Source organism: Neolamprologus brichardi, chromosome 2 (assembly GCF_056152115.1).
Source record: "Neolamprologus brichardi isolate AB-2024 chromosome 2, ASM5615211v1, whole genome shotgun sequence".
NCBI lineage: Eukaryota > Metazoa > Chordata > Actinopteri > Cichliformes > Cichlidae > Neolamprologus > Neolamprologus brichardi.
Genome location: NC_142105.1, coordinates 29,514,104 through 29,538,712, shown reverse-complemented (window position 1 = coordinate 29,538,712; position 24,609 = coordinate 29,514,104). Strand labels below are relative to the sequence as shown.

General features: G+C 39.2%; 4 protein-coding genes across 10 annotated transcripts; 1 reads left to right on the top strand and 3 right to left on the bottom strand.

Moving 5' to 3' along the window:
- The first annotated feature begins 439 nt into the window (after positions 1-439).
- On the top strand, positions 440-5,721 carry LOC102782479 (uncharacterized). The gene is made up of 11 exons (XM_006781328.3): positions 440-537; positions 804-863; positions 936-1,086; positions 1,188-1,271; positions 2,855-2,915; positions 3,089-3,559; positions 3,656-3,782; positions 4,330-5,127; positions 5,200-5,340; positions 5,414-5,448; positions 5,525-5,721. Exons 1-11 carry the CDS (start codon positions 440-442, stop codon positions 5,620-5,622), a joined length of 2,124 nt encoding a protein of 707 aa, XP_006781391.3. The 3' UTR covers positions 5,623-5,721.
- Positions 5,722-5,732: 11 nt separating this feature from the next.
- On the bottom strand, positions 5,733-12,125 carry pola2 (polymerase (DNA directed), alpha 2). The gene is made up of 18 exons (XM_087850439.1): positions 11,756-12,125; positions 11,156-11,280; positions 10,960-11,048; positions 10,781-10,838; positions 10,484-10,593; positions 10,126-10,325; positions 9,923-10,011; positions 9,547-9,699; positions 9,132-9,194; positions 9,006-9,057; positions 8,804-8,922; positions 8,602-8,640; positions 7,841-7,914; positions 7,287-7,395; positions 7,011-7,117; positions 6,752-6,808; positions 6,543-6,669; positions 5,733-6,353 (listed from the first exon to the last, which is right to left on the bottom strand). Exons 1-18 carry the CDS (start codon positions 11,838-11,840, stop codon positions 6,201-6,203), a joined length of 1,809 nt encoding a protein of 602 aa, XP_087706565.1. The 5' UTR covers positions 11,841-12,125; the 3' UTR covers positions 5,733-6,200.
- A 298-nt stretch (positions 12,126-12,423) lies between these two features.
- Positions 12,424-20,476, bottom strand: top6bl (TOP6B like initiator of meiotic double strand breaks). Of its 5 annotated transcripts, none has more exons than XM_087850406.1 (14): positions 20,371-20,476; positions 20,076-20,199; positions 18,379-18,444; positions 18,178-18,299; positions 17,978-18,061; positions 17,839-17,894; positions 17,407-17,478; positions 17,124-17,319; positions 16,837-16,960; positions 14,857-15,015; positions 14,635-14,756; positions 14,233-14,343; positions 14,043-14,156; positions 12,424-12,543 (listed from the first exon to the last, which is right to left on the bottom strand). In XM_087850406.1, the coding sequence occupies exons 1-14, from the start codon at positions 20,389-20,391 to the stop codon at positions 12,445-12,447; spliced, it is 1,470 nt and encodes a 489-aa protein (XP_087706532.1). In that variant the 5' UTR covers positions 20,392-20,476; the 3' UTR covers positions 12,424-12,444. The 5 variants fall into 5 exon arrangements, with proteins under 5 accessions (XP_087706532.1, XP_087706536.1, XP_087706555.1 ...); XM_087850410.1 differs by having other exon boundaries at positions 14,043-14,141; XM_087850429.1 differs by having other exon boundaries at positions 12,502-12,567.
- A 1,891-nt stretch (positions 20,477-22,367) lies between these two features.
- On the bottom strand, positions 22,368-24,347 carry LOC102783346 (thiosulfate:glutathione sulfurtransferase-like). 3 transcript variants are annotated; one of them, XM_087829679.1, is made up of 4 exons: positions 24,335-24,347; positions 22,909-23,042; positions 22,659-22,825; positions 22,368-22,422 (listed from the first exon to the last, which is right to left on the bottom strand). In XM_087829679.1, the coding sequence occupies exons 1-4, from the start codon at positions 24,345-24,347 to the stop codon at positions 22,368-22,370; spliced, it is 369 nt and encodes a 122-aa protein (XP_087685805.1). The 3 variants fall into 3 exon arrangements, with proteins under 3 accessions (XP_087685805.1, XP_087685810.1, XP_035767532.2); XM_087829684.1 differs by having other exon boundaries at positions 22,659-22,821; positions 22,914-23,042; XM_035911639.2 differs by lacking the exon at positions 24,335-24,347 and having other exon boundaries at positions 22,659-22,821; positions 22,914-23,518.
- Positions 24,348-24,609: the final 262 nt, after the last annotated feature.

Genomic DNA, 24,609 nt, shown 5'->3' with positions numbered 1-24,609 from the left:
TCTGTCCCAGATCACCCCTGGCACTCAACTCTGCCCACCTCACTTTACCTGTACAGTCTTCTTCACCTCTTATGCAGTTTCCGTTGGTTTTGATGGTTGACCCCAGGTATCAGCCTTCACACCTCTACCTCTTGCAGCTTCAGTGTTACACATAGATTATTATAGATGGCATTCCACTGATGCCTGCTACATGCCCTCAAAATACCAGATATTAGGTATAAAAATCGTTTTGATTATGTTATACTAAGGGCTCACACATTTGCATAAATACAAGTTCCAATAACTTGGTTACCCACTTACCAATAAAGTTGACCTCGCTGCTGTTTAACCTCATTAGCATGTCGATATGTTGATTGGACAGCATGTCTTTGGTCCCTCCCCTGTTGAAACACAGCCTTTAATCCCTGGTAATCTCCTCATCTACTGAGAGCCCTCAGTCATGGCTGCACCAAAGGAAAATTTGCTGTCTCTTGGGCGTCTGAACTGCTCAGAAAAAAACACTTTCACCAAAGAAAGACAAATCTGTGGAAATAAGAGGTTAGACCACCTAAATGGTACCACGTTTGCAGAGAATGGTGGATGATTTTGTCTTTAAAATCTTTTAAACTCTTAAAATGTGACATCATTTAAGTGTGTATGCAGTTTTTATATGAAAAGTAATGTTCACAGTCAAGACTAGTTTTATTGGCAAGTCTAAGAAGCAGATGCTGCCATGTCTTCTGGAAAAACAGGCTGTATGTAGATGGAAAGTGTGTGTGGCTTAGATGACCATCCTGCTGCTTCATGACTGCTTTCTCTTACAGTGTTAACAAGCCGGTGTTGTTGCAAGATGACCCTTCAGCTCTTCACACTCAGGATCATCTGTAAGTTAGCGAGATGCTTTCTCAGTAAATGTTTTTTAAACTCCAAGTTTTTATGTGTGTGTCCTATTCAAGAATGATGCACCTGCAGCAACGCTTGCAGGAGCTGAAGGAAAGAGAGCACACAGCCCAGCAGCAAAACAGGCAGCTGCTGCAGCAGTTTGAGAAGGCCCAGGACACTCTGAAAGGGATGTTGGCCCGCAATGCTGCCATGAAAGTGATTCGGGTGTGTAGACGTGCAGAAAACAGACCCATTAAACACACTGGAAGAAATCTATTCTTTCCTCTTGAAGCTCTTAAAATAAACTATTGCTTTGACCCCTGCAGATGGAGTATGAGAGATACCTGGAGGAGAACTCCCCCCGCTGGCAGCAGCAACTTAAGGAGAAGAGACAGGCAGCTCAGAAGAAGGTACAAATAATACACTGCATGGCGAGCTGATTATTAAATTATTAAAGGGTCTGGTCAAAATGTAGAGCTGGTTCAGTATTTGCTGCCTTACTTGCAGTTATGTTTACATACACTCTCGTTGGCATGAATGTAATTCTGGGCTTTTAATTATTATTTTTTTCCAGGGTAGAATGATTGTACAACATACATCTTTAATAATGACGCTAAAGAATTGGGTGTACAAGTTAGAATTTATTTTAGGTCTTTTCTAATCCACACAGGGTCAAAAGTATACATACACACGTTTCAATTTTAATGGTGCTGAAGCTTCTACAATGTCTTTTAACACAATTGACCACATCTGGTAGCTTCTTGTTGCCTGCATGAAAAACGACTCACTAGACTCAACAAACAATGGGAAAGTCCAAGGAACTTTGGTAAGAGCTAAGAGGGAGAGCTGTAGATTTACTTTTTGGGAAGGTCTATTGGAACCATTTCTAAATAACTGTAGATTCCAGGATAATCAGTTTAATTAGTTATATTTAACTCAATTTATTCAGATTTATTCACTTTGCTGAGATATTCAGGAACAATCCAGGAACCACAAAGGCTCAAGCCTTCCATGAACTGGAAAACTGCTGGTACACCAGCGTCACTGTCCACAGTTAAGCTAATTTTACATTCCCATAGACTGAGAGGGTGCCGACCAAGAAAGAAGCCACTGCTACTAAATCAACAACTTCAAGCCCGACTAAAATTTGCAACTCCTTACACAGAAAAGTCAAACACCAAGGTTTTATAGTCAGACAGAACAAAGATCGATTTATGTTGGCAATGACAACAGGCGTGTTTGGAGGAGTAAAGATGAGGCTTTCAAACTGAAGAAAACTGTTGTAAAGCATGGTGGTGGTAGCATTATGCTCTGGGGCTGTTTTGCTGACACAGGTATTGGTGGATAAAGTGGATAAAATAATTTAGAAGGATGCCTACATCCAAATTCTTCAAAGAATCAATTTAAAGAATTGAACAGCTAAGTAGTTGAAACTTGGACACAGTTAAGTGTTCCCAGCAGGACAATGATCCCAAATTAACATCAAAACTGGTTTTGGAATGGATAAGGCCAGCTAACATTAAGCTTCTGGAATGGCCTTCCCAAAGCTGAACCTCCACCCTATTGAAAATGCATGGATGCTTGAAAGTTGAGTCAATGCAAGGAACCAACCAATTGAAATGAACTCTACCAATTCAGCAAAGAGGAGTGGTCAAATATCCAACCATAATTATGCCAAAAGCTTGTTGATTGCTGGTTCATCTAACCATGTATTAAATATGTATGCTTTACAATCATTCCACACAACAGTTCAAAGAAATCATGAAACAATCAAAATGACAGTGACGTTCATGCCCATCATAAGTGAATGTATATTTCTGATCACAGCTGTATTTGATAGCACTTTCAATGTTTCCACTTCCTCTCACCTCAAAATGACAAATGCAAGGAGATTAAGAATATCCATGTTCCAAAATCCAAAGTCATTTTTCCTTATTTACAACTGATGCCATGTCTTTCCGACAGTGTGTTAAAGAAACTGTTTCTTCAACAGAAAATGGACGACTATTTGAAGTCATGTTTAAAGAACACGGACGTGATGAAATCTTCTGCAGGTAAGTCTTTATGCTGTGGGGCTCGCTTTAGGAAATGACTAGATCACATTTATTGTTTAGTGGTAATAATCTGGTCTCATGTGTTATCTTGAAGATTGAGGTGTTCAAATATTTTATTTAAAGTCCTGTGTTTGTGTGACAAACACCAGTCTAACATGTGTCCTTGTTTTCAGGTCCACCCACGGAGCCACAAAAAACTGCTACACCTCAAGGTTACTCTGACTACAACCAAGATGGCTCCTCCCATCTTCCCCACACGCAGTCCTCCTGGTTGAGCTGCAGTCAATCCCAGATAGCCAGATTTCCTACCAGAGTTCCACCCATCATTCCTCACCCATATCCCCTTTACTATCCCGCCTCCGCACCCGGACAGCACCATCATCCCTGGCACAGGCAGGATCTACAAGGCAGGGCTTCCCTACAGCCTGACTACCCCTGGTACCAGCCTGCTGGTGCAACTGGAACTCCATCATACTCCGAGGCCCTGTGGGGCCAGCTTTATATGGAGGAGCCTTTACGTGACTCAAGGGTTTCGCAGACTGTAGGAGAGGAGGATAAAATGAGCCGAGTGCTGAGCTCACAGAGGGAGAGGAGCATCAGAAGCAGCAGCAGTCGTTCGTCCCACGAGTTAGATGTTAAACCAGGTGAATACACAAAAATAAATACTTTTCTCACATGAGTCTTTGTGCGTATTCAGCATGTGTGTGGACATGTTTTGTGTTCGTACATTCTGTATCTAGTCCGTCTGTCCAGCAGTCACAGTGAGAGCAGTGAGAGTGGCAACGATTCCAGCAAAAAGGCGGGGAAGGAGAAGGGAGGAAGAAAACAGCATGCCTCTTCAGACAGAGAGAGATGCCGCTCTCAGGAGTAAGCAGCATTCTTGTAGATGTGACTTTGAATTCATTGGATCCCACTGATGTATCATCTCCCCTTAGCTTCTTCCCTTCATGCTGCACCTGTCTGCTAAATGTGTTCTGAATACCCTTCATCAATACCCCCCTCAATTTATAGGCGCATTCCTGTCTCCTTTAAAAGAAAAAATGTAGTTGATTTATGTGTGTCCTAATCTTTCTGGTGCAATTACTTGCCTTTGATCACAGCACAGACAGAAGCTGCAGGAAAAGAGAGCACAGGAATGACAGTAAAGGTCAAACTGGCTGGACATGAAGCTGGGGATAGTATTTGACGGCGTGTGACAGTCATACTAACAACTTAGCACTAAACCACATTTTATAGAAAACATCACGTTCTTGTTACCTCCTAATTTTATATAAATTAATTTTTAAGTTTTAAAAAATATGTATTAGTTAAACGGTACATGCTGTAGAGGAAGTGTTCTCCTCTTGCTTTATTTCTTAATACTTATTACTGTTTTAGACTGGCAAATTCATTCATCCATTCTTCCATCTTTTAGGTTTTCTGGGAATTCGAGCCCCATTCACATTCCCTCAGTTAAAGTGGCCCAAAGTTCAGAAAGCAACGCCTCCTCAGAGAAAAGCCTGAGGAGCTGTAGGAGAAGGACAAAGAGAAGTGGGGATCTTTCTGTTCAATCACCAGGATCTCAGGAGGCAGAAGAAAGGACTGCGAGTAAGGGAGGTGACTCAGAGAGTCAGGACACAGGTGAGGAGTCAGGAAGTTTGAATGAAGCATACGAGGGTGAAAAAGCAGGAAATCAAAATCATGAAGAGAAAACAAACAAACAGCGGGAGAAGGAATCAGAAAGTGACAGTGCAAAGGATAAAAACGATGATGCCAGTGAAGTAGAAGAGCAGGACAGTAGCAGTGCTGAGCAAAGCAGCACAGGAGAAAAAGTTCAAGATAAGACAGAGGAAAACCTGGAAGCTAAAGAAGACGGTGAAGAAAAAGAGAAGAGTCAAACAGATAAAGAACAAGATGACAATGATATCAAACAAGGTGATGGTGCTTCTGCCAAGGACGCAACAGAGGAGGAAGCAGAGACATCGACAGATGATGAAATGGAGGAGCAGGGAGGTGAAGAACAGTCAATCAGGCTGAAGAACGAAGGCACTGAGAACAGAAAACAGGGTGCTGCCTCCTCTCAGGACGAAGAGGATGGAAGTGAAGGCAGTGAAGAAGAAGATGATGAGGACTTGAATCACCAGGATGACGAAAGCGAAGAGGAAGAGGAACACGGGAGTGAGGAAGATCAGATAGATTCGGACGACTGCATCGTCACACCACAAGAAAAGAGGTAAGATGGTGAAGGATTGAAATATTCCTCACTGACATCATCACAAAAAATCTAATGTAATCCCGTTTTTAGATCTACACAGATTATAACCGAGGAGGCAGCTCAGGAACAGGAAGAGGGTAAAACAGGATCTGATAATGATGACTCAAACGAAGTCAGTGATGAAGAGGATATTGAGAACCTTCTTGCGCCTCAAGAAGAAACTCAGCAAAAGTAAGTACTCTTTCAACTGACTGACTCAAATTACAAAGTGAAACGTGCCTCTTACTTTTCCTTTACCTTGTAGAGAAAAGCATCTGAGAGGTGAAGAGAAGCCCAAAGGTACAGTATAACCAGTGTTTACAGTAACATTAGAAAGGCTGCAGGACTTCTGATTGATGCTCAATTTATTTTCCAGCGAGTTTTCACAACATGGGAATTTTTCAAGTGGAGCACGACAAGTCGAAGACGGAGGACCCAAATGACTCTGATGAGTTTGATCATTTTTATGACTAAATGTACTGCTGTGCAAGTTAAAAGAGACAAAACCACATTCAAAATAAAGTACTGCAGAGTATTATAATTAGTTTTATAATAATGCATTAAAAACAGAAACAACAGGCTATTTAATAACTGTTTTATTTCTTCTTGTTTTAATTCAAGGCCTTTTTGAATGTTACAATCTTAAACTGGAATACAGACTGTACTCAGACTTCCCTGCAAACACAAAATTATTTTCATTTTGAGCTACAAAAGCAACAGGATTTTTCAGCGTGTTACTTTTTCCTCCTGTTAGAGGCACAGGAACATAAAAAATCTGGACAACAATAAAACTTAAGTGGAAGAGACACAATGTTACAAAAGCTGTACAAAGGGCAACAATAATTTGTTGAAAAAGAAATTATTGCTGCTGTATTTGACTGATAATCCATCAGTTATGAGCACAGTACACTTCAACATGTTCAAGGTATAAAAATAAACCAATATACAAAATAATTTGAAATGGTTTTCCAGCAGCATGCCTGTAGCACAGCTGGTCCTGGTTAAACCAGCTCATTTCTGGTGACAATTAGAAGTGAAAGTCTGCACTCTTGTTATATTTTCACCACCTGAGCAGTCAAACATGGGCTCACCCTCTTCCTGTCTTCTGACTGAGGGCTGCGCTGGATGAGCAGCCGCCCGTACGTCCCGCCCACCTGGCCTTTGGTCAGCCGCCCAGGGTTGACACATACACAGCCGACCACGTCCTGAATATGGGAGGAGATTTTAAATGACATAACACTCGTAAAAACTCATCAAAAAAAGAGTCACGTGTTAAAAAACAAAACAAAACATGTTTTACTTTATATTATCAATACAATAACTGATGATCCTGCAATCAATTATCTCAATAAATGTGTATATATAGGATGTCAAGGGGAAGACGAGTTGTTTACCTTTACAAAGTAGCGCATTTCAGAGGGAACAACAAGGATGTCGGGGGTGAGCGGCATTTGGCCGAAGCTCTGGAGCTTCTCATAATCCATATTTACCTCGTCCGCAGGCGGATACAGTGGGTAGTAACTGGACATGAGAACATGGACACGATCACTAATAATACGTGACCTCAAATAAATAAATAGATCTGAACTCCTACAGGATTTACCTCCGCTGTGTGAGCATGTGCTTCAGTATACGTGAGAATTTGTCTGAGCCGGTTCCACTGCAATGCAAAACATCGATTTCAACTATGCACACCGATGACCTTCATTGGAAAATATGATCATGTGAATAATTTAAGAAAACGGTCAGCCCTGTTCCTTATAAATCTGCATAAAAATGTAGGTCAGTAACTCACTTTGGTGTTTCTGATCTGCCACCTTGATGTCAGAATTTGGTGCAAATTAGAAAACAGCCTCACTCACCAGCTGATTTCCTCTGCACCCATGTGGATGAGGATGTCAGTTGATGTCAAGCCAATAGTCACCCCGTCAATCAGCAGGGTGCAGGGGTCAGGGACCAGGGTGACACGCTGCAAAGCATGAAGACAAACATTAAATAACCTGACACTTACGCATGACATCTCTGGGACTGAAAACCATATTAAGGACAAATAATGCTGCACTATTAAAATAAGGTTTGCCACGAGTGCTCAGAAATCTGCTGCATGTGCTCATCAGCATGCAACAACAGTGTCGAACCTGGGTCTGTTCTTTGCCGGGGTGGGGCAGGCTGAACGGAGGCTGTGGGTAGATGAAATGGTGGTGGATGTCTCTCTGAGAAGGCACAAACACCAGCTGACAGCCAACACTGGATTAAAGAAAACGAGAAAACACGAGGCTTCATTGTAAAGAAAATCTGATTTGAACAGGAGGAAAGCACAATTTAAAAAACAACCAACCAAACAAACAAACCTCGAATCGTTACAGTGTGACTGACCTCTGTCTTAACTTACTTGTATAATGTGATGACATAGTTTATGCAGACATATATGTAATTAAACGCAGAAACAAGAAAGACAAATTTCATGTGCAATTGCAATTGCATGCAGGTTAAGTCGCAGGGTTTCAGAGGGGGTTGCAGCTATAATGTCCTTAAGGCACAGATTTAAAACTAAAGCGAAAAAACCTGTAACTTTTGGAAAATTGCAGAAAAGGTCACACATGGATACTGAATTTAACATCACAAAGGAAGTCACATGCATAGGGTGATTCCAAAGCTGTCTGACTCTGAGCTTTGATTAGACAACACATACCTTCTGGTCCCATCCACGATGCTTTCAATGCATCTGGTGAAAATGTTCTCAAAAGTCTCAGTCACCTGGCCTTTCTATTTAAGAAACACGTGGAGATGACAAAGAAAGAAAAAACAAACAAACAAACACGTTGAGTATGAATGAATTCATACTGCAAATTTGGATATAGAAGCTCAAATTAGATCCTTCTATGCAAAACATGTACGAGTAGACGGTATTCTATGATGAAAAAAAAAACCTTTCTGTGATTGCTATACTGCACCTGTCGGTTTCATTGATCTGTTATTGTGGTCAATCCAGTGGTACGCTTTTTATTTCCAGACCCAATAACACTGAAACTAATCGTCTTATTTGTGGGTTAAGTGTTATATCCTAAAGGATAACACAGAAGTTTTATTCAGCAAGTGACACCTATTAGTTTTTGTCTACACACATATCGCTTTTAAAGCATTTTCACTTGATTTTTTAACCTTTACATTTTACTTTGACTGATCGTTAAATTAAATCCTGTTCAGGAGCTTATAATTGTTCCCTATGAATGGTAGTCCTTTTGAAAACAGTTCACTTATCTATTGGACCACATGCCTTGACAGAGGAAACTTGACCCATTGTTATCATTGTAATCTTTTGACTCAGGCTCTAAGTTTTTTTTTGTGTGTGTGATGCCCAACAAAATTTACGTGCAAAAATGCACATGAAAGGTTCCCCCTTGTGTCGTGCACACTCAAAAACAAGAAAAACCCGGTCTCTGTCCCACTGACCTCAATCTGTTCATGTTTGGAATCCACAAATGGGCCCAGCTGTGGAAGAGAAACAAGAAATAGGAAAACCAGACAAAACACAGAGTCATGGGAGGACTGTCTCCCTCATAAATACACTCCTGACAGTGTGTATGTGAGCTTTAGTGGAAATTCTGTCATGGATAGTGTCTGTTTTATGATGGAACAACAAGGGAGACTGTACCAGCAGGCAGACATCAGGACGATCCCTGACAATAACATTGATTAAGTCCAGCAGGGGGTCAAAGGTCAGACTGTCAGAGGGAGCGTACGGTCCACAGGCCACCAGTACATTCAGTGGCTCTGCAACAAATGAAGAGTGTGGAGTGTAAGAAGATGGCTTTAAGTTCAAGCTAAATCTGAAAAATTGATCAGACAGATCTTACCCTCATCTGTCTCCATTTTCATGTCAGAACTGTAGAACGGTAGAGGAACAGCCTAAAAGCACAACAACGTTACAAGAGTTTTCACAAACAGGCAAAAAGTGTTAAAGCCAACAACTTAGAACCGACCTCATAGAATTTGGAAGCCACCAGTTTTCTTCCTGTAGTGTTCATACCCTCCATCACCACCACCTAAAAAAAACAGAACAGGAGCATTTAGATAAATGTTTTCTTACATGTGGGTTTGTTGGAAAGAGCTGCAAAAACATGAAGCTACATGCTTCTGCTGATAAAAGGTTTCCTAAAGTTCTGAAAGTTTATTTTTACGAGGGGAAAAACTGTCAGAGCTCTCGGTCAGACACCGGGTCAGTCTCAAGCCCATGTCCTTGGCATGCTCTGTTACTCTTGGTGGCCATATAACCTGCTGCACATAAGCTCAGTGCACAGGCAAAGGAGAAACCACCGACTGGTCATTAGGAAGGACCTCACTGGCATACCCATTTCTAGTTTCATCTGTCAAAGTAAGCTATTTCATTCAGCTCACCTGACCAGGAAAAAGGGAATACTCTTTAAGCTCCGATAGGTCAACGGGTACTTGCTGACCGCCTTGTTCTGGTCCAGCCTCTAGCAGGACTGACTGTGCATTCAGTTTGCCATTACTGTCACAGCAAATCTGTCCTAGCACAGTTATACTGTCCTGGAGGGAAGAAGACGCAAACCCAAGAAAGAAGTTAACTTTTAATCAAACAAATAAGCAGGTTTGATTTTACTCCTCAGTATATATGATTTTAAGAGAAAACAATTCAGTGATGTAACGTAACATTTTATAGCAATGTACTATTATTTAATAATTTATTGTTTAAGCAGTGGGGATGAATCTTTAATTTAAAAGTTTTCCAGAGGTGTCATCTCTTCTGTACCTGGGCAGGCAGAGAGACGGGGGAGAACTCCTCAATGCTGAAGTGAGTCCTGAGTCCTTCTCCTAGCTCCTCAATCTTCTCTGTCAACACTGGGAAAGACCCAGAAAAAAATATTATTCAAATGTTTTGGGGTATATTTATTTTTTTATTATTTACACCCAAACATACAGGAAATCTTTAATCAAGTGTGTGCAGCTATGTACCGTTTCGAACATCTCGCAGCCTCTGGAACATGTATTTGTAGCTGCTGTTAAGGGAATCTTCCGGTCCTTCCAATATCTCAACTTGGACGCCTGCACCTGGATCTTTCCTGCCCACCCAACGGGTGCCCTGCACAGCCCCAAACGTGGCCACCACCTCTCCCTTTCCTCCCCGCTGGCTGTACTTCTGTGAGGGTGTCGCACTTCCAAAGAGATAAGGGGAGAAGGTCACTTAAAGTGACAGTGATGCAAATACAAAAGTTTAACTTTAAAAAAGTTTTCTTTTTTAACTTTAACTCAACCAGAGAGCATAATTTTCATGTTTTCAAAAAAAATCAGAGCAGCATGGGGTGGAGAGTACTTGGGAGAGAAGCTGGCTGGAGACAGCAGTATGCTCGGGCTGGCCATCAGAGCTGCAGTTCTCTTTGAATGAGGACGCTCTGGTGTCGTCAGAGGTCGTTTCTGAGAGCCCTGTACCGACAGGAACAAACACAGTTAGGATCTTGTCTGTCTACATAGACTCAAACTCACTCTGCGGGAGACCCACGAATTACAAAAAACCTAAAGCATAAATGGATACATTTTTTTTAAAGTTACGAAAATGTATTTCTTTTGTTCAGATTAGATAACGCTCTGCTGCTGACAAGTGTTTGGTTACCTTAGCAGGAGTAGAGTAAAATTCTAAGAGATCCTCCTCCTCTTCCTCAGCTCTTATTCTGATTCATTTTGTCAAAGTCTATGACTCAACAACAACATTAGCAGACATAAATCAAAGAAAACACATTGCACAGTGCAGATGGACGGGTCTTTATGCTCAAGCATCAGTGTGAAGGATACAAATCATCAATCATGCTAATGTCTCTCATTCTACTGGAGGCTTCTTCCTTTCGGGAGGTTTTTCTGGATTTGATCCTCTTGTTCAAAACCTACAAGATGACAAACATGCTGCATTTATAAGGAGCAGAGAATGACTAAATTGTTGCATATTTAATAAGTAATTTGTAATGCATATTAAAATCTGTGGTCCTGCTACCTCATGTTCAAACTGCTCCAGAGTGTCCATGGTGAGCTTCACGCCTTGTTTTGTGGCGCTATAGGCAACCCACTCATGCAGTATCTCTTGTGCCTGCAGTCTGTTACAAATACACTGCTCCACCACTGAAATGGAGGAGAAATGAGGGAAAACAACCTAGGATTTAATCTGAGTGTCTGAGAAAATACTAGATGCAAGTACAATGTGAATTAATTTTGTGGGACACAACTTGCAGTGAATAATTACTGTTCTTGATCTTTATATTGATCTTAGTAATTATAAAAGACGTATCAATGAAATCAAAACAAAAAAAGCAGATTTCTAATTTACTTGACTTGTGAAAGTAAGTTATCAAGAAGAAAAATGCTATTTTAATTAAAAGCTTTAACTAACAAAAGCGCATGCACATGGGTATATAAATATTATGACTGATGACAACAGCTTAAACTACATGTCACAACACTACATTACTGCTATCCTGCGTACGGTAGAGTCCTCGATGATTACAGTGATAATGCACTTAGCTTCTTTGCTAACACACTCTCCCGTGTAAAGCTTCAATCCATACGAGGAAAACGGTCATCTTAGTTAGCAACTTACTTTTGTCGAGGACGGAATCATCTTGATAGGGTATATCGAATATTTCCAGCTCAGTCTTTAAGCTCTCTGTAGTTACTAGCGACATGGTTTTATGATACACAGTTACTACGTTGTGGAAAACGTCAAAAGCTCCAATGTTGTGATGATAGCTGCTAACGTTAGCTTTACTCTTACTTCGCGACAATGCTGCCGACCCTAGTTTTGTTTTAACTACACGGCTTCTAAATGCTACCTACAGGCGGTTAGCTGTTAGACAGCAGAAGCTAAATAATAATGGTCAACCTGATGCCTGTTTCATTTTACCGCGAAAAAGCGCTGTTCGTGTTGGCGGCCGGAATGTACGTCACCTTCGTAACAGTAATAAACGGAAGTTGGCGGTCCCACAAAAATAAAAGCCTGTCCTGGTAACTTAGTTGTTTTCAAACTTTTTCAGTGTCCCACTTCAGAAGCAGAAAAACGCAAACGCCCCACCGTTTAATCATCCAATAACAATTAAAAACAAAGGACGCACGAATTCTATCTGAATAATGGTCAGACACATGGCAACAAACTATCTATTTATACTTATTTAATCATCTGGTTGTCTGCTCCATGGTTGTCTGGGAATCACTGGATAACACATTAACTATCGGATAGCACTGGTCTGGGTAACACAATTCTCAGATCTTTTTACAGGTGTGCAGTGTGTGTTAATGATACTGCTCTGCTGCTGGCAGGAAGTCTCTGGAGTGGGCAGTTGTGTCCTTGCAGAAGATCAGCAGCAGCAGCCCGTCATTGATTGAAGATATCTATCAGCAGATGCAGGAACAGGGCTACCAGTATCAAAAAGGATTCTTTAAACCCATGGACTTTTTACCCCCTCACCTTACAAAGTGCATCATCAGTGCAAAAACAACAACCTGTCACACTCATAAACACTGCTACACACTAACATTTTTTTGTCCATGCACACATACCCACACATTAGGAACTTGTTACGATACGCAATAACAGGTTACACAAAACAGACTCATTTTTGCAATAACACCTATTGTCTGTTTTTATATCTATTAAGACTAGTTTGCACTCTAGAAACAACTGCGGTCTAAAGAACTGCATACATCAGATAAGAATGCGCAAAATTGCATCCTTACCGATTTATAGCCTTACCTTAATTATATGATCATTAATGTTTTGTTTTTCTAAATTTAGATAATATTTCAAATTGTATTATTTGTTGAGGTTGCTCATATGACTCTTCTTCTGCATAAAATGATCCCTATGAGTGCCACCTACTCCTATCAGAAATGATATAAGATAATGATAATATAGTGACCAAATTCTATAAAGAATACAAAAGTAAAATGCAAAACTATTAGAAATAAGACAGGAAATTAATTCAACAGATAATTTTTAATCTTGCATTTAGCACACAAAGTGGTAAAATAAACATTTGAACTCAAGTTAATTATTTTAATGCTGTTGTTTATTTCTAATAGGATGGATGCATGTTAGAGCTCTGAAACTTTACATTTTACAAATTTTAAATATTCATACATACTGGCGCATAGCCAAAAGATGTGAAAATCACTTTTGTTTGCCACCAGATCAAAGTGAAATTGATTGTATTGATTGCACAGTTCTTGGTGATGAATGCCAATGTTTCACGGAAGAGTATCTGAACTGGGGCTATTTCAGGGTTCAATCTTGCCAGTTTAGGGAGATATCTCAACAACAGATACTCATCAAAGATCTCACAGGCATTCTTCTGGCTATCTGTGACGAATACAAAGGTATCACTGCCTCTGATTTTAGGGCTTTTTTTCCAGGTTACCATGGTGATGTAGGTAAAAAGAGAGGCTCTTTCACCTCACATCCTAAATAGATATATGGTACAGACAATTTTCTATGGGTATAACCATTGAAAAGAAAAAAACTGAGATCAATTTGGAATATCATTACAAAAATAAACCGGTGCAACCAAGCTATAACAACAACTGTACTTTTAAAATTATGGGTTAAACAGATGTTGCTTTTGGCAGCACAACTGGTGCACTTTAAATTTTTTAAACACATTCAAACCCCTCTTCTGCTGCCTCCGCAGTCTTTAACCACAACAGAACTCTTAAGATAAACACAGAGATTCTCAGATTTCTGCTGTGGTGGGCTCATCATTTTCAGGATGTACTTCCATCTGTTAAAACAATGACATTGCATCAAATTGTGGTTCAGTGTAAGAGGTACAGTGGTAATGAGGAGCTGCTATAGGAACTGGGTGGTGCTGGCGGAAAGCAAGCGTCTCACTCACCTTAGTAGAAAAGCACTTTGCCTTGGGAACGAATTTCCACGATGTCACTCTCGACAGTGATTCACGGAGGGAGGCTGCCAACTCATGTGTGTCATGTACCTGACAAACACAAACCTAACACGTTGTCAACGCCTCTGAATACAGTATTCAGGTTCTGCATCACACCATGAGACAAGCAGTTTTTCCACACCTTCATGCGGTTCAGACAGGCATTTCTGAAGTCCATGCTACTGCTGCTGCTCACGATACTCATGGACGAACTGAGAATTACCTCAGCAGCTGCATGCAGCTTCTCTTGTTGCTTAAGGATACACACAAACATACACAATTACTTTTTTTCTGGTGTCAATAACTGTTAGAAATGAATGTAAAACAACCATCACAATCTATCTATAGGGTAATGCTTAATTGCATAACCAATTCAATCCATAGTTAGTGAAAAGAGAGAAAAGCTGTCAGTGATCAAAACTGTTGCTGATTCATTTTCTGATAATGGACTGCAATAGTTATCATTACAGGACTAAAAACTCTTAAGTAAAAGAAGTAGGACACTTAGTGTGTTTGTGCATGTGCGTGTATGTCTTTGTCATGCCTTTTTTCTGTGATTTTGTGATTTCAGTGTGTTCCTCAGCTCAGTCTGCACGGCTGCTACGAGGGCCTGCCTGTTGTTGTTCAGAATATCCTCCAGGTGGAGCTCTATCAACATCTCGGTGGCTGAATGATCAACAATTTGCATGTTTGCATTGGAAAACTGAAAGGCAGGCTGTCTACGGTGTAGGGTTTTGTGACTGTACATGCCGCTGCGGTTCCTCACCCATAAGATCAGTGAGCTGGGAGGTGAAGGGGTCACTATGCTGTAAGAAGAAGAAAAGCAGGAGACTCTGCTGCACTGTGGGAAGACTTGATTCCTGCTCTGGATCAACCCAGCTGTCTTTCTCTACTGTGTACACAGTACCGCCGCTATACACAAGATCTGCAGGGGATGTTGAAACATTTACGCCAAAGTAAAGAAAATAATAAGATGGATACAGTGGGAGTTACTTGAGATAAGAATTTTAAGAAGAAAACAGTGTTTGCATGAAGCCACACATGGGTTACAACCAGCATAACATGTATCTAACATGCTGGCAATTAAAGACACACCTCTGGGTTGGGCAGCTAATTGTAAGGGAATTTATTTATTTATTGCAGCCTTTTATGTAAGCATTAAAAAATAACGTGTCAAACGTGTCTCTTTTCATCCCAAATCAAACTTCTTAAATAAGATAAATGTTGATGGAAGATGGAAATAGTCAGAGACAGTGTGAAGCAGAATGGATTACGGGGCGTTTTCAGGTTTCATTGTGTAAATGTGAATGGATAGACTACTGCTGATTAATACAGACTGTCGGTTTTGTTTGTAGTTATGATTTATTGTATACACAGGGGGAGACACTTATTGTGAAAGAGCAGTTTCTGATAAAAGGGCCGCATTTTGACTGTTATCACCACATGAGTGCGTTTAATCACACTGCTCCAGTCTGCCTTGTGTGCAAAACAGCGACTGTTAAGTCTTTTTAAAATGTAGCTTCCAGTGTTTCTTTTTGATAGCTCTCTTTGGGGTAAGGTTTTAAATACCTGCTGCTACTGCTTAAAATAAAATCTAAATGACTAAATGGTTAATAAAGACTTAAATTAGGCTCATTTTACTGGACTGCTGTCTAGACACAAAAAGACAGTTTGGTCTTTTTTAGAGAAGAGCGTCCTGCTTGTTAGGTACTCATTGACAGGAGAAACCATATAATATTTATAAGACTATTCTTCTGCAAGTCAAATGATCTTATCTGTTCAAATATGCCATATAGAACTAATTTGCAAAATACATTTTGGGAAACTATAATGCTGCTGCCTGTATGTCCATCAGTTTGGTCCAAATTTAAACCCGACTGCTGAATATTTTGCAACAAAACAGGTCCTGATAGATTTGCAGCAACTCTGGTTGTCCTGTCTTTTTATCCGGCACTGCCATCAAGTCAAACATTCAGTCTGCACGTTGCAAACAGTTCACATTCCACATGCTTTTTGCACTGTCACTGTGACAATATCAATGAAACAAAAATGAAACACTGCTCATCCCAAAAGCTATTAGCATGAAATATTATGTAAATCCTTCTGAGAAAAACAAAACAAACTTTTAAGTATATTACTTTAAGAAAAGCACAGTAATTCATGGGTAAGAAAGACAGTTAGGTCAAACCCTTTCTCCACAACTGGAATCGCTGCTATGAGAATATTTTGCAGCGTGACTGGAGCACTAAATCTTGTATTGGAAATAAATGTCAAGTGCATATTAGTTGCAGATGAACCCGATTCTCATGAGGCAGGTTTTTAGAGTGCAGGGACAACCACTGTGTTGTGACAGAAAGTAAATTCTGTAGTCCATTTTCTTTTAGTGCTTAATGCTTTTGTTTATGTTATATGTTCTAAATCCATTGTTCTGTTTGGTTTTGCCTTTCCCATTCAAATGTTGGGCTTATGAGATCCATAAAAGTCTTAATTAGCAGCCTCAGGCTTGGGCTCATTCTCTCATAAACCCATGCAGGTGGTTGAAATTAGTTTTCTTTAACAAAGGTAACAAATCCAAGTTATAATTGTTTCAATGTCTAATGTCCTGTAAGGACAGGATTAACTGTTCCGGTCTTTGGACCTACGTCAGGTTCGTTTTACACTTTTTTATTGGGAAATCAAACCTCTCAGCAAAAAGAAGTAAAATACACCCTGAACATCAGAACATGTTGTTCCCAGCAGTGATTACCTTTGAAAGAAGAGCAGTAAAGTCTATATAGTCCCAGCTCTTGACAGTCCAGAACAGCAGGAAGTTTTTGAAAGAAGCCAGAGGGCCCAGTGACAGGAATGTTACTGGGGTTGTATACCAACACATGGAAACATGTCAAGGAAGACTAATCCAAATCAGATGCCCAAATACCCCTGAAATGAGTCAGGCCCTAGTCTGAATTTCCCCTTGTATTCAATTCCTTTGCCTACCATGACAGGAAATGAGACTGTGTGGTACAAATGTGTGATAAAACATGAAAAGGATATTTGTATGTGAGTAAGTTCTGTTGCCACATTGGGGTATGGCAGCAGACAGGGGGTCAGGAGTGTAACCACCTGAACACTCAGATCCCCAAAGAGGCCCTGCTCCATGGTTTGTGGTGGGATGCTGAGTGGCAACCTGCCTCCTATAGCAGGGTGTCCTCTCACACACCAGCACCCTTTCTTCACACAGCACGGAGGCCTTTAAATTCAAGGGGAGAAGAGAAAATCAGACAGATCAATAGAAGGCACTTATTCCGGTCGAACCTTTAAAAGCGGCATTACTGACGGTGCAGAACAGGTGACGTCCAGGGTCAGTAACAGTTGGTCCGCCAGTGCAACTCTTCTCTTGACCTTGACACTGCAAGAACGCAAGATGACTATGTCAGCAGTTCATAAAACAGAGACGGATATTTTCATTCCTTTTTAATTTATAATCCAGACTCCAGTCAAGAGGGTTTAGCACAGTCAGCCTTTTGTCTTGTTTTTATGTTTTTACTCCAAGACAAACCACTCGAGGCGATTACAATGATCTACGGCAATAGTCTTTTGCTTCAACTTTTTATATTGCAGTTACCTTTTAAACTTACTCAAAAATAATAAGCTAAATTCTGTTTATGAAGTGAGATCCTTAATGAACCAAAAGCAAAGTCATTAATTGTGAGATGTTCTAACAAGCTTTCAAAAACAGAAGCTATGATATACATCGATGCACTCGTACCTAAATTCCCGCAGCGAGGTCTTCTGGTTGATTTTGAGTTTGAGGTGGATTTGTATCTATGAAAAATAAGAAAGATGTAAACTTTTTTTGCTTGAAGCTTAACGTGTGACTCGAGATGGGGAAACAGATCTGTTCATACCCCGGCATTAGCCAAAATGAATGTGCGCAGGAATGCCTCTAGATGGGCTTGCCACTCTGAAGTGCAGTGTCTTGTGTCTTTTACCTGTACATTGCAAGATATTTAAAAAAAAACAAAACATGTGACTCACACTACTTGTATTACGACTGAAAAACAAGAAAAAAAATGCATTTCAGAATTCATCTGGGTTGTTTTTCTACCTGAAAAGATAGAAGCAATCTGAGGGAACCATACAGATCTGTGAAGGCACTCAGCTCCTCAGGGTCAGGCTCATTACATGGCCACACATAGGGAAACATGCTCTCTTTCAAATGGGCAAGGGCTGATGTAGCAAGAAAAGAGACGATGTAGTGCACAGAGATTCCAGTTATGTGTATATGTCTATATTTGTGTGCACATACCAGGTTGGAGGGCTTCCATTTGAATCCCTGCACACCAGGGGCCAGCCGCTGCAACTGTGCAATTAACTGGATCAATACAACAAAACATTAGCCTTTGTTCCAAGAGCTGCTGGGACAACTAGCTTCCTGTTAGTTATCTTTATACTGCAGTAAAATTAGATTGGAGGCACTAACAATAATTGTTCAGTAATAAATTATTGGTAACCAATTAATCATCTATTGATAAAATGTTCTTCACCAGATCCTGAAGATTAAGTTAATTTATGTAGAGACTTAACATTTATGATATAATTTATAGCTTCAATTGATACAATAAAAATCCATTGAAGTTTTATTTTAAGTTAGTATCCACTTATCAACTGCTTTAAGTCTTTGTAGCATAGACTCCACAATGCGGTGAAATCATTTTTCATAGCTTTTGGTCCATATTGACGTGACAGTGTCCCATAATTGCTGCAGAATTGGCACATCCACAGTGCAAATTTGCTGTTCCACCACATCCCAAAGATGCTTTAGTGCACTGAGACCTGATGACTGTTGATGTCATTTGAGTACAGTGCCATGTTCAAGAAACCAGTCAGAAACCTTTTCCTTCATCTTTCTTTCTCCCTTTCCTATCCCTCAGTCACGTCTGTCCCGTGTGTAACAACTGAAAATAAAATAAAATAAATAATAACAACAAAGGTTGATCAAATGGACCAATACGGCAAGGCCGTGATGATCCATTTGGCAAAGTAAATCCATTGGGTATCCTTGTTGGTCTTCAGACAACAATTCTGATGGCTAAAGAAAAACAGTCTGAGATAAACTGAGCTTTGTGACATGGAATGTTATCTAGGTGGAAGCGTTAGAATCAGATGAATGGGTACAATGTGGTCACAAAAACATGGTCAGTGACACACTCAGGCAGGCTGTGGTGTTTAAATGATGGTCAATAGGCAATAAGGATCCCAAAGTGTGCCAAGAAAATATCCCCCCACAAAAAATGAACCACCAGCAGCCTGAACTGATGATACAAGACCGGATGGATTCATGCTTTCATGTTGTTTACACTTAATTGTGACCATAACATCCAAGTATTGCAGGATAAACTGTGACTCATCAGACGAGGCATCTTTTCCAATCTTCTATTTCTAATTTTGGTAAGCCTGTGTGATTTGTAGCCTCAGTTTCTTGTTCTTAGCTGGCACCCTGTGTGGTCTACTGTGGCTGTAGCCCATCTGCTTTAAGGTTGGGCAAGACAACTGCCACTCACCTCATATTTTCCTTTTTTTGGACCATTTTCAGTAAACCATAGAGATGACTGTGTGGGAAAATACCAGCAGTTCAGCAGAAATACTCAGACCCGCCCCTTGGGCATCAACAACCATACCAACACATTCTTTATCCTGAGGCTCATCTTGAACTTCAGCATAATCATCTTGACTCATGTTTACTCACCTAAATAAATTCAACTGCTGCTATTTGATTGCCCATCAGACATTTGCATCAATAAGAAGTTGAATTAAGTGTCCCTGATAAAATGACCTGTAGATATTAAAATACTGCATTTTTCTAATATATAGTGTGCATCAAAAATAACCCCTTTTATCCAAGGACATTGTCATTTTAATATTTGATCAAACCCCACCTTAATCCTCATTTGTCTCCCTGTTATGCCTCTTTTATTTGGTGCAGTCTCAGCTGCTTTGACTCACCAGTGCAGTTCAGCTTTTGTGTAGAAACTTCGGTGTCAGTCCACAAAAGCAACAAAAGCCCTCCTCCTGTCCTTAAGCCCAGCTTTTGCCTTTGCTTTCCCATTAGCATGATCAAACGCAGCACCTGGAGAGGCCATTTGAAAAAACAAACTCCTAGCTTAGCATGCTAACGCTACTTGCTAGTTAGCGTTAGCAAGTATTTTGCTAGTAATTTTCATCTTTATTAATCTCTAAACCTTTTTATCCATTTTCTTTTCTACCATGAATCAGGAATAGCTATAACTTAAACAATTACCTGTTGCATTTCTTTCAGCATTTTCAGTTGTTGTCTTTGTGCTAAATCAGCAACCTAACCTAATTTAACCTAAACTTTTGTTCACGTTCACAGGCTGTTGACTCATAACAATCCAGAAAAGCATCTGTATGTAATTTGAAAATGATTTATTATTTATTAGTTATTTAAAATATTTGACATCATCGTCATATTCATTGTAATAATAATAACAATAACAATAATAATAGTAATAAATTATTGCTATTATTATTATTATTATTATTACTACTACTACTACTACTAATAATATTATTAATAATAATATTTTTTACCCAGTTTTGAACATGGTTTTTATTGCTATGTATTGTATTGCTAACTGCTATTTTGCTATTTAGTTTTAATGAATTTAATTTAGTTTAATTAATTTATATCTAAGCATATAATAGGCAGTAGTTTAAAAAGTATGTTTTTGAACATTTAAATATGATCTTAAAAATGTCTATATATTTAGGCATATTAGATCATAAGAAAGTAATTTATTTATTTTTATTTTTCATAAAAAACTGTTCATATACAGTGACAAGTACTCGCCTCCTTTGTAATTTCTCAGTTTTTTTCCTCTACATTTGTTACACTTAACTGTTTCAGGTCATCAATCAAATACTAGTAATAACAAAAGATAACCTAAGTAATACACCACACTGTTTAAATGATTATTTCATATATGATAAAAGCTATCCAAATCCATCTGGCCCTGTGTGAAAAAAGATAAGTGCAGTATAAATCTGTTCAGTGGTTGTTCTGTCCTTGGCAGCAAGAAAAATCAAGTAACTGGAAATGAGTCTTTCACATCACCGGGGAGGAGTTTTTGGCTACTCTTCTTTGCAGAATTATTTTACCCCAGTCAAATTGGAGGGTTTGTTTTATGTTCTTTTGTATGCAATCCTGCGTTTGTTAGTTTTAGGTCAGACGTAATGGGACTGAAAGCCTTCAAAGAGTTAAACTTTTGTCATATCAGTCAACAGATTATTTTCCCCAATGTTTTGCAGTTCTTTAGTTATTGTTCTGGGTTCTTTTGTGACCTCCTCCATGAGTCATCGATGCACTCTTCAAGTCATTTTGGTAGGCTGGGTTCACGAGTGTGGTTCACTAGAGTCTTAAAGCCTTAGACTGACCGATCGATGTGAATGACCTTGTTTATCATCTGTTCTTGAGTCTTTTCAGATCATGGCATGATGTGTTGATTTTTGTTGTCTTTTCGCCTGCTTCACTTTGTCAAACAGAGTGATTTCTTGATTCAACAGGTCTTGCAGTAATCAGGCCAAGTGTAGATAGCGTAGATAGTGAAATCAAACTCAGCTTTTCAAAAAGATGTGGCTAACCACAGTTAATTCATGATTTAACAAGGAGCTGACAATGACTTCTTCACACGGAGCCTTCTTGGTTTGGATATTTTTTCCCATAATAATTGAAATCTTTTAAAAGCTGTATTTTGTGTTTAGTTCTAGTTTTAGTGTTATCTTTGCCTGATATTAAAATGTTTTGCAGATCTGAAACATTTAATTGTGACAAAGAGGCATAAAACTAAGAAATCAGAAAGGCGGCAAAAACCTTTCAAGGCGCTCTTCTCTGATAATGTTAGCAAAAGCACTTAATTTTATGATGATAAATAATTATTAATAATGCAATAAAAGTCACTCTACCACTGGTACTTTGTACTGTACAGCTGTAATTTTGTGGTGTTTATCAGGCTCATTGCTTGTACCTCTGTTTGCAAATCATTAAGCACGTATTTATCATATCTTTTGGGATCTTGCAATATTTTTCATCCGTAAAGAATATCAAACACAACACAATTCTTTCCAAGTATAGTGTAATAATTTAATTTCTTTGTAATTATTCATAAATATAAAATTCAATATTGCACAGTGTGAAAAAAAATCACCAGAAGATTAAAACATCTAAATTTCACAGTTGCTGATTGGATGAAGACATATGAAACTCTCCTTTAGCGTGAATCACTTTCCTTCTTTCTTAGACCACTCGCTGTATCCACCAGTATAATTCCATGCGCTGAAATAGAGAACAGAGATGAAAGATGTCAGAATATAAAAGCTGTTATTATTACATCATAAACATGCAGTAGAAAGCTGCACATTTTTAACAACAACAACAAAAACCAAAGATGGCTCTCTACAGTCTTAAGGACTTATTGCCTTTGTGTTAATGAAGAAGACTTGGAGTTTTTTTTAATGGGCCTTGTCCATGTATGTGTGTGTATTGTGTATTATAAGCAATAACTTATTTACGTCACATATCCCAGCTGTTGGACCTTGCCGATGGCCAGTCCTGATCGCCTGCCCGTCTGGCAGGAAAACACCAGCTCTGGTGCATCCAGCTGTGGCTTCTTTATGCCATACTTGGCCTTGAATTCATCTGGATTCATTGCAAAAGCAGTCTCCACTGTATCAACTGAAGGAATCAAAGAAGAGACAAAGGTAGAAAACATGAATATGCAAACGAAAACTTAGAGAAAACGTACAGAACTTGAAAAACAATCTGACGTGGGATATTGGTGCATCCTGGAATATGTCCTTTTGCTACCTCCTCTTCACTGCGGACATCAATCAGAATGAGATTTGGGCTCTTTCCCACAAGAGCCTTCAGTTCCTCATAGGAAATATCCTTGGTACCTTGAACATGGCAGAAAACACGAGAAACGGTATGATAACGTTTCATCAAATTAAGTAAAACTACACCACTGTCTCTTTTAGATACAGGTTTTAAGTGACAAATCATCCTGACACAAGAATGCATTATTGATGATCCTTGCCAAAGGAAACTAATTACTGTTCATGTGAAAGGTTAGATGAAATATGACACCTGCTTTACCTGTACAAAGGTACATGCAAACACACTGATAAGGAAGGATGTACTAATGCTAACCGCACTGATATCAGTGGCTACATGTCATTTGGCATGTGTAATGTAGTGATCCAGAGAGTATCTTTGCTTCATTGTTAGTGCCGCAACAATCTAGCAATAATATTCAAATACATGTACATGACCCAGCCACTTTGTTAGGTACACCTGCTCAGTTGTTCATCATCTCAAAAAGTTAATTAACCTGTCACACGGCATACAAGGCTCACCAAAAATTAAACAATAGAAGAGTCATTTCAGCATGGTCCAAATTCTCTAAAGCTTGTTTATAGCAGCTACTGGAATCGATACCGAGAAGAACTGAGAAAGTTCTGAAGCTAAAAGGGGGTCTTACTATCAAGGTGTACTTATTAAAGTGGCTGATGTAAATCGTCCTAGTTATTTAAACGCAGTAAGGTAAACAGAGTGTTGAGTTCAGCTATTAAAATCATTCGTTTCTCAATTTGGCTTTTAGTTTAAGTAGAAGATGGCCTGAAAAAGAACCTGACATTTAGCTCATGCTATATTCCTTACAAGATAATTTCACTCGCATGTTGACTTGTTCTTATCATATAGTGTGATGAATATGAGCCTGTAAAATAGGAGTAAAGGTACACTGTCCTGACTGCCTGTGAAAATATGCAGATAATTATCAGCGGTTATTAAACCTGATTGTTTTTTCTTACTCTAATAACCAAGTACAGTCCTCAGGGAGACTTAAAAGCTTCCAGTTTGAGCTATTTATTGTTTGCTGAGTCATTCGTATCCTACAAAGAGAGGTTTCTTCATGTAAATATTTAGTAGTAAGAGAAATAAATGTGGGAAAATGAAACAGTTCAACAAAAGGATCCCAAAACAAGTTTAAGTTTACAAAAATATATAATTCTGATTTTTATGAAAGCACTCTATTACTTCTTCTTAAGCTACTGTAGTTTCGAATTGTTATTTTACAAATTGCTTACCCATTAAATTAAATTAGACGTGCTTCAATTCAGACAGTAATAAATATTTTATAGTTTGTTAACCTGGTTAACAAAGTTGAAGAGTGGGCTTAAAGACTCACCTGTGTTCGCCATCCTGTTTGTTGGGTGAAGTTGAAAATATGAATGGCATTAGCAATTATATATAATGGAATAATAATGCACCTTCTGCATGCATTTGTTTGGTGGCACCTCATTGGCTCACCTACTGGTAAAAGGTGGATCTTTGCCCTCGAGACTTCACTGCTTAGCCAATCAAATCAAAGTCTTACTCATTTGTTTCCCAAGTAAAAGCTAGAGGAGGTGTTTAGTGACTGTGCAGACGTCTGTTTTACAGTGTATAGTTAGTGGCTTAAAT